At 42.6% G+C, this 15,290-nt stretch overlaps 1 protein-coding gene across 1 annotated transcript in view; it reads right to left on the minus strand.

The window, feature by feature from the left end:
- Nucleotides 1-13,038: 13,038 nt before the first annotated feature.
- cep192 (centrosomal protein 192) overlaps nucleotides 13,039-15,290 on the minus strand; it is a 34,254-nt gene continuing 32,002 nt past the window's right edge. Inside the window, exon 53 of the mRNA XM_071515850.1 lies at nucleotides 13,039-14,709. Within this exon, the coding sequence (XP_071371951.1) occupies nucleotides 14,577-14,709 (133 nt within the window). The 3' untranslated portion in view covers nucleotides 13,039-14,576. The remainder of the gene's footprint in view (nucleotides 14,710-15,290) is intronic.

Consider the following 15,290-nt stretch of genomic DNA (forward strand, 5'->3'; position numbering starts at 1 on the left):
GTGTGTGAGGGAGAGGAAGGGATATTTCCAGAGCGGGTAGTATGTGCAGACAGACAGAGACATACAGACACACACTGCGTTCCACGCGACAGATCGGCTTTTATAGTCCATGGGATTTTATAGTGCACACATCGCTGAAGAGCACACACACCCCTGGTGGCACTAAGCTCATTTCAGCCTCACTGACAGATTTATGGCATTTCCATCACCTCATGTGTCTGAATGTATGTGTGTGTGTGTGTGTGTGGGTGTGTGTGTGTGTGGGTGTGTGTGTGTGTGTGCGACTTGCCACCCCAGAAAGGACTGTCACAGTTGGCCAGGTGCCAACTTCAGAACAGTCGGCAAGACAAGACCGCAGTGCTCTGCACAAACTGGTGGCATCACACTTACACACTCACTCACCACACACACACACACACACACACACACACACACACACACACACACACACACACACACACACACACACACACACACAGAATGCCGAGGTAATAAGCTTCTTGCTAAGGAATAGAAGTTTCCACAGCAATGTTTCAACTTTGTGTCATAATGCTCAGATCTAGGCTACTACATAGTGAGTCACTACTAGGGGTGGAAATCCCCAGAGAGCTCTCCATACAGACTTTAAAATCTGTACAGGAATGCAGCACAACAAATACATATGCATAATTGATTAGGGTACACAGGTTATAATGGCTGATTTGGTTATTACAATTTATTTGCCTAAACAGCCCCACATCCCCAAACCTACAGTAAAATAACTGAGCAGCAATACTTGAGCTCCTTCAACTCAGCAAGCGCACTCAGCAAAGTGTAACCTTTCCACTTCAATGCACAAAATCTCACAACCTTCTCTCTAAGGTTACTCTGAGGTTAGAGAGAGAACTACACACAGGAAGTATACAACTTTAAGGACTTAAATGAGAGAACTGCTGGCTTATGAAGCAAAAGAACAATTCAGCCGACGACACAAAAGGCTGCCTGGAAATGTGAATCTCATCCAATCCACTGTCATAATGACTTCAGAGCGCTGCTCACCGCACCACCCACCTGCCACCACCAAGTTTAGGATGTAAACACACCCAGGCTCTTTGATAGAGCAAGAAAGGAAGGGAGGACATGAAAAGAAGGGGAGAGAGAGAGACGAAGAGAGAGAGCAGAAGAAAGGGAGTGAGTTAGTGCTCTCCCTTGGTATTCACAAAGACTCCCAGCAATTAAAGCTGTGAATTCAGTGCCAGGGAAACTTCCTTGAAAATCTTGCCAGTGACTCTCAGGCTATCCCTCCTCCACACCAACACGCACTAACCCACAGTAACCCACACTAACCCCCACTAACCTACGCTAACCCACGCTAACCCTAACCAACCTGCACCAACCCACACCAGCCTACACTAACTCACATTAACCCACAGTAGCTCACATAACACTAACCTAGACTAACCCACATCAACACACACAAAGGACATTAGACACCATTGGCTAACTCAGTCAACTATGTCTCACACACACACACACACACACACGTGTATATATGCTGTATGTATAAACACACACAGAGTACTGAAACAACGAAACGAGGTTGGCATACACACAGAGGCATATAAAACTGCAACAATGTGCACACAAACACACACACAAGAAATCCTGTCGAGAATGTTCTCTCACCCTTGGTGAACTGGCAAGCAATGCAGCAAACTAACCTTTTCATTCACCGTCTACAGTGGACTTCAAAATTCCCCCGCCACTTTCACCTTTTTACCAGCCAATATATTTTTTAGAATAAAAAATAACCTGTACATGGTGGATGATAACCTGCCAAAGTGGCTGGTAGAGTAGACAAACTTACTAACAACAGCCAAAATTTACCAACATTTGGCTGGTGCTATATTCCAGCCTTCCACTATCAACACATGCAGGCACGCACACACACACACACACGCAAACAACAACAACAACAACACAGCCAGAGCCAGACATCAATTGCTAAGCAGTGAGTGGCAGGAGACAAATTCAAATGATTTGCAGTGAAATAAGATGCAGCCTAGCAGCAGCAGACTCAAGGACATGTCTGTTGACATCTACCCATTCGGCCTCATATGACAAGTTAACACAGCGGATAGGATGAGAGGCAAAGTATGAAATAAATGTTCACCTCTGTATCACTACAAATGACAGCATAACAGAGTAAATTCCAATCTTCTCCGTCAGGTTCACTACAAATGACATCATATATCACTGCAAATATGGACAAACAAGTACGCTGGCACTTTATATGTGCTCAGGTGGAGTGGGGGGTATGCATGATTGGAGAGAGTGAAGTACATTGACTCCACCTGTTGACACCAAAGTGTCAACAGCTGTGGCAGCACAGTGTTGTTTTTGGGGAGCGAGCATCAAATCATGTGGATAAAGTTAACTAATTGTTACAACTTAAGGTGATGTTAAAGACATAATAATATCAGCATGGCTATAATAAGACTAATTTAAAATATAATGACATGATTTCTTGCACATTTAAAAGCTACGTTTTAATTGAAATCATCATGCCTACACCGTGTGTGTATGTGTCCACCCCACCCCCCAAATTTCCCGGCATGATGACGGATACATCGGGGATCGGCCATGTACGTGATGACAATTGGTTCATGGGAGGATGTGCACTATCGCCCAACCCTAACCCATACTTATGATTTGTTCACCTGTGGTGTGTCACTGTCAACTCAGAAAAACATGTCGTAACTTCACACTTTTCTGCAACACTGCTAATAACATCCATTTAGCTGCCAATTAAAACATGTCCATAGGCCTAACTCAATGTTGGAAGACAAACGAAGTGAGCTAAACTATTTAATATATGACAACTTTTCTTTTACACCATTAATTATTAAAAAAAATCCTTCCTACCAACCTCTTGCATCCTTTGAATAACCAAGTGCAGCTCATCCCCTATCTAAGGCAGGGTGTCTTAAACTTTTTCAGCCCAAGAGCCAAATTTAATCATCCGAGTCTCGCCCTGGGACCCGGGCTCATTAAAATGCACTGGTAAACTTGTCATGTCACCAGAATCAGGTCGTGTCTCGGCTCATAGTTTAAGAAACCACTTCGTAAGACCTTATGAAAACCAGCCTGAGAGGAAAAGTCTCTTCCCTATAAAATTCCCTCTGAGTTCAGCGAGAGTTCACTCCCCCTTCTGATTTTTTAAGTTGTAGCCTATGGCCTGCACGGCCCAGTCATAGTCTGCATCAATAATGCAGAGACCACAGCCTGCTAACATCTCAGCCTTTAGCAAGAGGTCTGATGAACAAGCCTCTGAAACAAAGGAAGGCTGAAGATAACTCAGACTAGCACCGTGCGAACAAGAACACTAACACCCAGGTTATTTAAAGCGCGTGCCGCACACACACACACACACACACACACACTGCAGTCACACAATAGCTAGATTTTGGAGTCTCAACACACACACACACACACACACACACACACACACAAATGGATATACGGATGAATACACAAATACATGCACACACTCCACAGCTGTATAATACCCGGTTATACACACCTCCACACACTTAGATAAACAGGCAGACACACAGATGAATGAGTATGTGTGCAGTATACACACACACACACACACTCACACACACACATACACACACATGCATACACACATACACACCCACACACAAACAATGTTGTAGAGAAGCAGGAGTGTAGCCTGCTGTAGAGTGAGTGTCTGTAAATCTTGGAGGCTCATGTTAACAGCCTCTGTAGCTAGTCTATCAAATTACCACACAAGAGCAGAGCAGCACTCGTTACAGCATTCCTCAGTATGGGTATGTCCACCACAGACACACACACACACACACACACACACACACGGTAAGAACACACCCTACTGTACCTCATCTCATCAAGCCACTGTTAAACATTACTGTTTGTCAGATGAAACATTTGCATCTCTAACTATTCAGGAATTGAGGACGACACTGGCTCATCTTCCCCATTGACCAAGATGCTATGGTTGAGACTATATGCTGAGTTTTGAATGGGACTGAGTCTCTAGTGTTATGAAACGTAGCACATAAAGGACCATGTAAATCTTTAATTCAAGTAAAATGGAAAAACCCCACAAGTGGAGTTACAAGGTTTTCAGGATAACAGCATCAATTTAAAATGTATGTCTCTCCAGTCTTTTCTCCCATGCAGGGATTGTGCTGAATTATTAAATCGCTACTTAGGCTTTGTAGTTAAACGAAGCTATGCAAACAAGGGCGAACTGTATTAAAAGCACTCTAGCAGTAACGAACTGTATTAAAAGCACTCTAGCAGTAAGTGAATGCACTGTTTGACAAAACTGTTTAAATGTCTTCTGTGAAACTCACTTAAAGACTAAAACAATATCAAATTGCTGTCTCTAGCACTTTTCTTGTTTCTAGTGCTTCTTAACTACGTAATAAACTACTTAATATTGCAGTTTGCATGCTCTTAGTCAGGGTGGGAACCATCGAGCCATCAGCCAAATGCTGGTGAGTTTCCCTTCTCTACACTGTGAAGGGTGTGGAGCAGGGGTGTGGAGTGTTCCCGAGGAGGCAAAATCCAAAATGAGGAGAGGGGAACCACTCCTTATGTAATAAGAACCCTGTTGATTCAAGTCATAAAGATGACAAGGCAACAGTAAACATGTCGTCCCTCACGACTGATGCAGTACCCGTCTGGACCAATCAGTACCAAATATGTCACCTTGTTCTGACCTGTAATTGTAAGTGGTCACATCTGAATTTTCCCAAAGAGTTCCCTTCACTCATCGTGACGAAAAAGAATGTGACGTTGCGATTTGTAGCGGGCATTTCAAACTTGTGGCAGAAGAGACCGCTAGAAGACAGCTACCATGGCTTCTACAATAAATTACACTTTGAGAACAACCTCGCAACAATCTTTACTCATTGTTCAGTAGCTGGTTAAGTAACTAACTAGCTATTAATCCACTCTGAGTCTATGCTATGTGGTTAGCGAGCTAACGTTAAACATACATTACAACAGGCAAACCCTCCATGTTGGATTTTTTTCTTCAGAAGTCAATACGGACAAAAAAGTGTTTCTATTGGCCGGCTGTGCAATTTTGCAGGCCAACGTTCACCAAATTTGAACTCTGCGCGAAGGCAAAGTGCCAAAAAGATTCACAACTGGAAGGGATTGTTCTTAATAATCCTTTGTGTGGATTTCAACTGCCGTCAATGGGAAGCAAAATTAATTTCAGCTGAATTTTTGGTCAAAATCCAATCAGTGGTGTCTGAGGTATCACATGTGATGCATGGAGGAGCAAACAGTGGTGACATGCAAAAATAAATAAATAATCATAGTTATTAAAATTAAATAAATAAGACAAAATAAAACATGATAAATACATAAAACAAGTACATTTCAGTAACAATAATATTCTTCAACTGATTTTAACCAAATCTATTTACAATAAATTGGAAAGAACATGAAGAACATTGAAGACGTACGTGTCCAGCTATCCTTCCTACAAATTTGCTTCAAGAAACACCAGCGTCTGCCATATTGGATGTTTTTTGCTAATTTTCATTTTTTGAAAAGCAGTTTTTATCCCTGAAGGCTTTTTCAGTTTTGCCTGATTGTGATTGGTACATGTGGGCGTGGCCTTAAAACTCAAGGTGGGTTTGACAATCACTAGTAACTTGGTGTACATGGTGGGCAAATGTTTCCAGAGAAATAATACCCCAATCAGCGAGATGGGGTGCTGAAATTAAAGGTCAAACTTTTAACCAATGAACATGATGAAGAGTGTGGCCTTTCACAAAATTGACCATAACTCACAGTAACAATCAAAGTATTTTCTGTTACTATGAAATCTGTGAGTGTCAAATTCTAATCTTTGAACATTTTTACATCTGTTTACAGGTCATTGTCATACAAATATTTCACATGGGCTTGAACCATGGCATCACCACTGGCAACTATATTCGTTGTAATTGTTAGTTTGAAAAAATAGTGCTGTTTTTGCATTAGAAGTGATTCTCCTCTCTTCACTTTTCAAGGTTCCCTTCTCTACCAGCCATTCTGACAGCCATTGTTTGGAGGTCTTATTATGTTTAAAAAATCTGGTAATATATAGTTTAGTAGTGAAAGTGACTGGTGGGATTGGATTGTGGGATTTACTAGTCACTGTTACCTGTAGCTAACACAGTTAATTTCCAACCCTGCTTGCGATGATGGTAATATACACATGTTCACTAGAGAGCTGTAGAGCTGAGAGCCTCAGGCAATACCACTGAAGGTGGATCCACACTGCAATATTTCTAAAATGAAAAAAAAAAGGCCTTCCCATTTAACAAAATGTGATCAGAACAGGACAAAAAACAGCAAATAACTGGCACAAGTCAGGCAACCAGGAAATGTCCAACACAGATAAACAGGATTGTTGTATCAAACAAGCTGAAGTCTTGAAAACCTGAACCACAACATCTCGGAGACGAGGGCGGTGTTCTGTGAATGACTGAGATTAACTATCATACAGAATATTCACCTCAATGATCTGCAGGGCAGCTTAGAGGAATAAACCAAGTTTTTGGCAAATAAGCTCTTTGATCAACTTACCGCGGTGTGCCGACTGGGGTAAAAAAAAAATCCCCAAATTATAGCTTTCCTCAGAGGGTCTCCTGCAGCACTTTGATCTTACATTTGACTAGGACGACAACTTTGGGTTTAATTAGTGAAAGAACTCTCCAAGCTGGTTGGTACTGGCCGATATGCAAAGCCAGTTGTGTTAAATATACCTTATCCCTTACCCCAACCAAAATTATTTGTGTGATCCTCTCACTTTGGCCAGAAAGTGAAAATCTTGTTTCATCTTGTGTGATGCAGTGCTTTTCAAAGGCTGGGCTGGATCCCAAACATGGGCCATGGAAATGTTATAATGTGCCGCCAAATTACTCTGAAGAAATTGGTATCAAGCTATGTTATTTTGCCAAAGCCTTCTCAACTTGCTGTAGTGCACAGTAGGCTGAAGTGAACACTTTAAGCTTGTAGATTAGCAACTTAAATACAATCAATTGTCCTTGATTAATTACACAGTAGCCTGAAAAATCAGTTTGGGATCATTAGATTACTTAGAAAACAATTCCCAAGAGGCTACTAGCCATATGTAGACTGCAGCACTTTAGTCTGTTGTGCTTCCACATACCATGCTTTATACACGACAATGTCACATACACACACACACACACACACATTAAGTTACAAGACACACATTTGTACATACAAAGACACACACACAAGAGCAACCGCACAGACAAAGACACACACTCTGGTGCAGGTTGGCACTCGTCTTTGCCCGTCTCGCGCCTTCACTCCACCAACACAATACTGTCACATGTTGGCGTGTCACATGGGCTCCGAGACAGACAAGGCCGTATTATCAACAACTGGCTGGAGCTCAGGTCCTGTCTGTGTGTGTGTGTGTGTGTGTGTGTGTTTGGGTTGAAGCTCAGTGCTCAGACTGGTGTGTGTGTGTGTGTGTTAGAGAGAGAGAGAGAGAGAGAGAGAGAGAGAGAGAGAGAGAGAGAGAGAGAGAGAGTGAGAGAGTGATAGAGAGAGCGCGAGTGAGAGTTCAGGTTAAGGCTGAGCCATCAGCGGCAGACAAGCCCTGTCACGTCTCCCTCCTCTGTCTAACACACACACTCAGCCTCTCGCCTCGGGAGGTGAGAAGCCGCTAATTGGCAGAGGGCGACACACACACACACACACACACACACACACATACACACACAGACTGACGGTCAGTTACAGTCACACACACACTATGAAGAACAAAGAGACAGACAGAAATACAAACAGACAGATGGATACACACACACACACACACACACGTCTGCCTCTCTCAGCATAGCCTAATGTGTGGCAGTTGTACAGTGAGCTGGGCGATCCAGACAGACACCAGACTTGGTAGACTGGAACACATTACAGGAGCTAATAATACACACAGGCTGGCTGCTGACTTTCTCCTGAACTTTCCCACTTATTTATTATTTCATGATTTGCTATGTATTTTATTCATGTATATATTAATGTCCTCTACCTTTGCAGTTTAGCCTGCGCACATTGCCGACCTTAAAAAAAGTGAGAGCTTGCCCTCTGTGTGTTCCCTTGTTTAAATTAAGGTTGAATTAAACAAGACACTGCAGTCCCAGAGTTACCCAGGCCATCTGCTCTATGGATACATTCTATGAAACATATAAGCACAGCATTAGAATGGACTATGAATATAGTACTATTGATATGGTACTAACAGAGACACATTTGAGGTACTACAGTACTGACCCGGCTGGCTTGAAACACCCATCCCCCTCAGGAGTTAAGAAATGAATGCATAGAAGAAGTTAAACTACTGTAGCTGTAAATGTGGCAAAAAGTAAATGGAGCCCTGCTTAAAAAAAACCCAAAAGTCCTAGTTTAGCTTTTAACATTTTAGATTTAAATTTTAGTGACATACAACAGAGCTGGCCTGAGGAAATGAACAAATGTAGAAATGAAGAAAGGTTCAAGGAGAATACCAGTGTCATTTAGAGTTATAGCCCATTTCCTAATATCCATGTCTAGTTTACATTTCCCCCAGTAATTTTGGAATGCATTCTGTATGTAATTAGATTTTTTTGAACAATCAACTTGTTTGCCATTGTTTTTAAAATACAAACTTCATGGTATCAAACATAAATTGAAACTAACAGTTGTCTCAGATTAGGGATAGGCCTAAATAAGAAGACATGGATGTGACAATACAGTTTGTATGTTTTCAGGTGACTGACAGTAAGCAGGGCATGAAGTAATCACAAAGGATATCAGCGATTGGTGAAAAGATTTGTCTACATCTTATGTTAACATTGTGACAGCCACGCCCTCCAACCTCACTCATCCAATCAAAGAGCCTGAAATATTCTCTGGTCCAATGAGAGGTCTCTGAATGTGCACACTGATATGAAAAAACTACATTTGGGCATAACGAAATAATGATAAAACAGAAACTCTGACAAAAACCAAATTCAGGCTTCATGTTTACTGTGATGGATTCTCTAGACAACTTTCGAGTCTGTAGAAGTTGTTTTTCACACAAGAATGAATGACCGCAAATGGCTTCTTCTGAAGGTAGGAAAACAAGCCCTGATATCTCTAACTACGCTGACTGTGCAGACACCAGCAGCAATAATGCGCAGGAGAGGAGCAACCTAGACGATTGGCACAAACTTAAAAAAAACCCACAGGTATTATCCTATAATTCCTCTAAATCTTAAACAGTATGATACCCTGACAAAGACAGCAATGGTGTCGAAACATTGGCAACATTTAACTGTCTCAATAAATTACATGTTTGCGCATCATCCACTGGCTTGTGAAAAGACTTTTTTCTTTTTTTTTTTTACTTTTATTCAACCTAAGCCACCTATACCAAAACAGCTCATCTCACCACTACGACAGAAACCCAAAGGAGAAAAAAGGTAGAGGGAAAGGCATGAAAGCATCCTGTCAAAAATAGGACACTACCTACACTAGCTACCTACACTATTCTACTGCTATAGCCAACGGCTCTGACACAACTATTCAAACTCCACACTCCACTCACTGACTGGATTTCTGTCAGAACTGTGAAAATAAGTGTGAGAGACAAAAAGTGTGTGTGAATGAGACAGAAAGGGAGAAAAGATGCAAAAGAAAATGAGGTGGAGAGAGATAGCTTGAGAGAGACAGTGTGTGTGTGTGTGGGTGGGGGGGGGGTACACAGACAGACAAACAGAGAGAGAGAGAGAGAGAGAGAGAGGGGAGGCTGGGGAGATGGCTGAGAAAGAGAGCTGAAAAACAATGATGGTGCTTCAGAGCTTGGAGGACTCTCTCGCTCTCTCCCTAAGGTCTCCCATTGGAGCCTTTCAGCCTTCAGTACAAGCAGAGGCAGGGTACAGCCAGGGAGGGAGGGGGCTGACGTAACAGCCAGCCAGCCAGCCTGTCAACCAGACAGCCAGTCAGCCACAAAACACAGTGCAATAGAATATAACAGAATACAACAGAAGCAAAAACTTTCTATACAGCAGGGTTCCTACACTCATCATCAAATTCAAGGACTGTTCAATGACTTTCCAGGTTTTGTTTGGTTAAATTCAAGAAGTCATGTTTTGGGGTTAGACATGACAAGTTAGACATCATAGAGGCCTCATTTTTTTTTACTCATGATCTTGTCAAGTCAAGAAATCCTGGTGAAATCATTCATTTTCAAACTGCTGCGATATCAAAGCAAATCTCCATCAGAGGGTTTTCCTCAGAATGTGAATTGTTGTTGCTAGGATGTAGAGCGGAGGCGTACTGATGAATTTGGGAGCTACGATTTAATAAAAAAAAATGAAGTACTTTCAAGGCTATCCATTCATTTTCAAAAACATTTATGGCCTTGTTTTTCTCAAATCCAAACTTTCAAGTCTTTCCAAGGCCCGGGGGAAACCTGATACAGAGCCGTGCCTTCCACAGACTGAAAGCCACAGAACAGAGCTCAGTAATCAAATTAATGTAAAGCTATTCAGTGGGGTGGAATACAGCTGACAGACACAGACTGGTGCTCTGCCACTGTACAAATCAACTACAGTATCACCTAGATCAGTGTTTTAAAAGGCTGGGTGAGGACCCACCTTTGGGTCATGAAAAGATAAAAGGTCTCCAAATTATAGACTAGAAGAAGAATTGTTGGTCTCAATTGTGATTTTCCATACAGCTACAAGCATTGCCATGTTGGCATTATCTTTGCAAGTGTCTGCAACATAAATAGGGATTATGAAAAACTGTAGGCTAGTATGCCTAAAAAGGTAGCCTGTGGTTTGGTTTGATTAATATACACAGTAGCCATCTTAACATATAATTCTGATATGATGATGTGTAGGGTGGATAGTGGAGCCATGTTGTTTTATGTCTGATGATGTTGATTGTAACGATGATGATGTGTCCTACTTGTTGTTGGACATGTCTGCATTTTTTACAGTCTATAGGATGTCTGACAGTGTTCGTCTTCTGGGAGTCTACTGTAAATGACATTGAACACCTACAGTAGCCAGGTTTCCTAAAACACTGGGGTCCTGGGATCCTTGAGGGGGTTTCATTAGGTTCCCAGCAAAATGAGGAACAGTTTAATTTCACTATTGTTTCACTCCCTAGACGTCAGCATGGTGAGAGAATGTGTAAGGGTTAATATGTTCATTATGGGTTTCACTGTGTCTCCACTGTGGTTATCACCCCACCCTACTGTATAGACAGTTATATAATTCTGTACCAAGTCATATCCAACAACAACAATCTTCTCAGATGGGGTTCCTTAGTGATCGGTCCTTAGCGGTTCTTTGGTCTAATATGCATCTATTTGCGGGTCATCGGCATGAAAAAGTTTGGTAACCCCTGGCCCAAAATATGAGTGACAGGTCTGGGTATCAGATTTCTCAACTAGCTTCCCAGCTAGCCTGCTCATCAAATCACACAGGGCAAGTCAGTTAACGGTAGCTAACAACACACCAGCATCATAAAAATTTACTTCTGTCTCTCTCGACTCAAGGAAATAAATGTTATGATAAATAGACGCCACATGCAGTGATGAAGGGCTGTGTTAACCTACAGGGGCAGAGACGTAGCGGACTGGTGTTTTGGCCCCGGCGGATGGATGGGAGCCAGCTAGCCTGCTGGCCTCTACGTTAGCCGGGTTAGCTTAGCTCTACTGTCTGGCGCAGCTCGGAAAGCGGCTCCAACTCCAAACAGCAACTTTCACCGTCTGGCCCAAAGTCAGACCTCACACCGGACAGCCTGGCTAGCGTTTAGCCACACCAGCTAGCATAAGCAGAAAATTCCTCCACCCGCCTGCAGCCACAGCATTTATACATTAAAAAAATACACCACTGTATAAATATGACTAAGAAAATGTTGCCGTCTTCCTACCTGTAAATGCAGTCGCTAACGAGCTAAGTCGCCGTGTCTGCGTCTTTAAAGTCTGTGCTGTTGTCTTGCTAGACGTCAAGTCCAACTGCACTACAGTGGTTTCCAGTCTGGGCAGCAAAATAAAGCCCAGCTCCCCTACTGTACTGTACACTCTGCTGACAGTGAGCTGTTCATGAATCTTTGGCGACACCTGCAGGACACTTGCAGTATGGCAGCCTACAACTCAACTGTACTAATAATTTGTTCCCATAGGTCAGAGGTCAGAGGTCAGCTACAGAACAGCACCCTCGGAGTTGGTAGGGATTCAGTGCCTTGCTCAAAGACACTTCAGCAGGGCAGATACTTGCCTACATGGGGGTTTGAACCCTGGTCTTCTGATTGAAGGACGGTCCAACGCCACCCTGCTGTGCCCCACTCTAATCTGTGTCATGTTTTGAGGTCAACTGCGCCTTGTAATGGCAAAGCGACAGGAACTTTGTTATACTCTCTCCATCTTTACTGTTGCCATCTACTATATGCTGAGTGGTGCACAGAGAAAATGCCATACAAATAACCCTAAAAATTAGCAGATTGCATCCATATCCAACTTATCCTTGGTGGTTTTAATGAGCAAGTGTGCGTTTGTTTCCCATGTGGTCGATAAGATCAGCACTGAGACAAGCACCAGGGGGTTTGGTGTGCTTTGGTCTTGTTTCTCAGTATCCAGACATGACCACAGGCTTATCAGGTTCATAATTAGGCCACCATATGTTATCTGGGTCTGTCTGAGGGGCTGAAGTCCGCACAAGATAAATCTGTTGATAGATATTTTCCCTCCAGTGTCCCTCCTGCCTGATGGTCAGTGTTTGGTGGCAATTTGCAGAGATGCACAGAATGGTCTGCTTCTTTCATGTTACCTTTATATACTTCAAACTACTGCACACAAATAACCAAGAGATGATCTAAGTGGGCATGAAGGAGATGGCATCCCTAAATTGACACACTCACAGCAATGCTATTACAAAATATTAGAATGACGAAAGCAAAGCTATTTATCACAAAACTTTATTTAAAATGTGTACATAGAACAAAATATATTACAGAATATACTATTTAAAGCATGTGCAAATTCTAAGACAAAAGATGTGTCAAAAGATAGTTTTGAGGGCGTGTTGAGGGCAACCTGTGACATTCATACTGAATTTGCTATGCAAATTGGAAAATGAACTCAACACTAGTGTTTTAAACCTCCACAAAGCATTGTGACAGTGTGTGGCATCCATCAGCTTAATAACACATCCTTGATAAAGTTTATTTACATTTTCCTACTCCAATTCCTGCTTCCAAACTGATTATGGATGTGAATCCAATACCCCCCGAGCAATTTTGGCCATTCGCCCCAGAGCCAGAAGAGGAAATGGAGATCTAATTCTCTCGGACTGGAACAGTGATTAACACCGTTTTGCCATGGTAACCACACTGAGCTGGCCTGGCGAGCTGCCGAACAAAAACCCAACCGGGGGAATCTCTTAGCATGTAATAACAATCATTAACCATCCTAATGTTGCTGGGAGCTGTCCTGATCATGACTCAATTAAGTGCATCTGGACTGCTTGGTACAAGTCTTGGAGGTTGCCAGGAAGTCAACACATGGCACTGACAAAGGCTGCCATGCAGGTAGGCAATGTATGACAAGTAGCCATTGCCATAGAAACAACGCCAGCATGGAAAATTGACAAGAAACTGTGAGGCAATGGAGACAGACCTCAGCTTGTAGATTAAAATTAAACTGACTCACAGGAAAAAGTTTTTTTTTTCTTTTAATCTACTGAACCCTTAAATCTCTTGTAGTCTTGTTAAGCTCATTAGTTCATTATACCAATTAATAAATCTGCTTTGGGACAAAAGTTCATACATAAGAAGTGGACCATATTCGTTTCCAAAAATTCTATCACATAACAAGGCAAAAAGGCAACAGTGTGGCTTTTCCAAATAACCAAAATCCCTGCAGCCACATTACCAAACAAGAGACAAAGGCATTCCTGTGAGACTAAGTCAAAGTAATCCCCAACGTATCCAAACTGGTGCTGCTACTGCTGCTGTCTAGCAGGGGCCATGGCAACAACAATGCTGCCTTGTGACATGACTCAGGGCTAAGGCAAATGCCAGATCCAGAGTCAAGTGACAAAAATCATTAGCTCTCTGAAATGCCAGAGCAGTGCAGACTAATTGTGAGCCAGTCAGACCAAATCATTCAGCTTCAGGCACAAACAGGCACAATCATTTTTCACGGGCCAGTTGAGGACACCTGTGCCTTGGCCAGTGTGGACGGAGTGATGCAGACAGAGCGGGGCTGGGCTGGCAGCACACACAGTCTCAGTCAGCCCCAGCTAATCAGCCTCAGTCTACATTGTTTGAATGTCTGTAAATAAGATGAGGAGGAAGGTTTAAGTCCAGTTCCTTTCTTCATGTGACCCTTAGTAGTGTTTTCCGTTTTTCCTTTTCCTCTCTGTCACTCTTGTCTGCCCCATGATGAATAGTACAGAAGAGGGCAAAGTCAGCCAGCCAGCCAGCCAGTAGGAGGAGGAGGTGGAGGAGTAGGATGGTAGATGGTGAATTCAAGGCAAGGCCTCACCGGTCAGCTGAATAACGAGACTTCCACTTGTTTCTGACTGGATGAGCAGCAAGCCAGCGTGTCTGCCTGCTGTGCTCGGCTTGAACTGGACGGGTAGCTTCAGATAGTGCTGTGATCTATGGGGCGTAGAAGAAGACTGATAGTCAATGGATAGAGAATCATATCAATTTGAGATACTAGGGCATGTATGCACAATAGGCAATATCCTAGGCAATGTATGCACACGTGCACAAGCACGCGGACACACATGCATGTGCATGCATTTGCACATGTAAATATAATCAAGCACTTTAATGTTGCACTATGACATGAAATGATATGAAATACAATCTAGCATTCTTCACACTAGACCAGGCGTATTAAACTGTCTGCCTTGGAGGGCCGAGTGTACGCAGGTTTTCGTTCCAACCAAAGACTACAGCAGGTGATTTCACTGACCAGTTCCTCCTCTCTGGTTGAAGCTGTACTAACCAGTGAAATCACCTGCTGTAGTCTTCGGTTAGAACGAAAACCTGCATACACTCGGCCCTCCATGGCACATGGTTGGATACCCCTGCACTAGACTATGGCAGAACTAATTATCTTAAATCACTCTACTCAAAAGAAAAATATTAAATTCTTAACCAGGTTCACACAATAAAACAGTTACAGCATAATGTATATATGATTAACGGCACACCATGGTAATGCTCAGTGT

The sequence above is a fragment of the Centroberyx affinis genome, unplaced genomic scaffold (assembly GCF_046629955.1).
Source record: "Centroberyx affinis isolate AG114_WGS23_722 - 3 ecotype Tasmania unplaced genomic scaffold, CSIRO-AGI_Caff_v1 ptg000371l_1, whole genome shotgun sequence".
In the NCBI taxonomy this organism is placed as follows: domain Eukaryota; kingdom Metazoa; phylum Chordata; class Actinopteri; order Beryciformes; family Berycidae; genus Centroberyx; species Centroberyx affinis.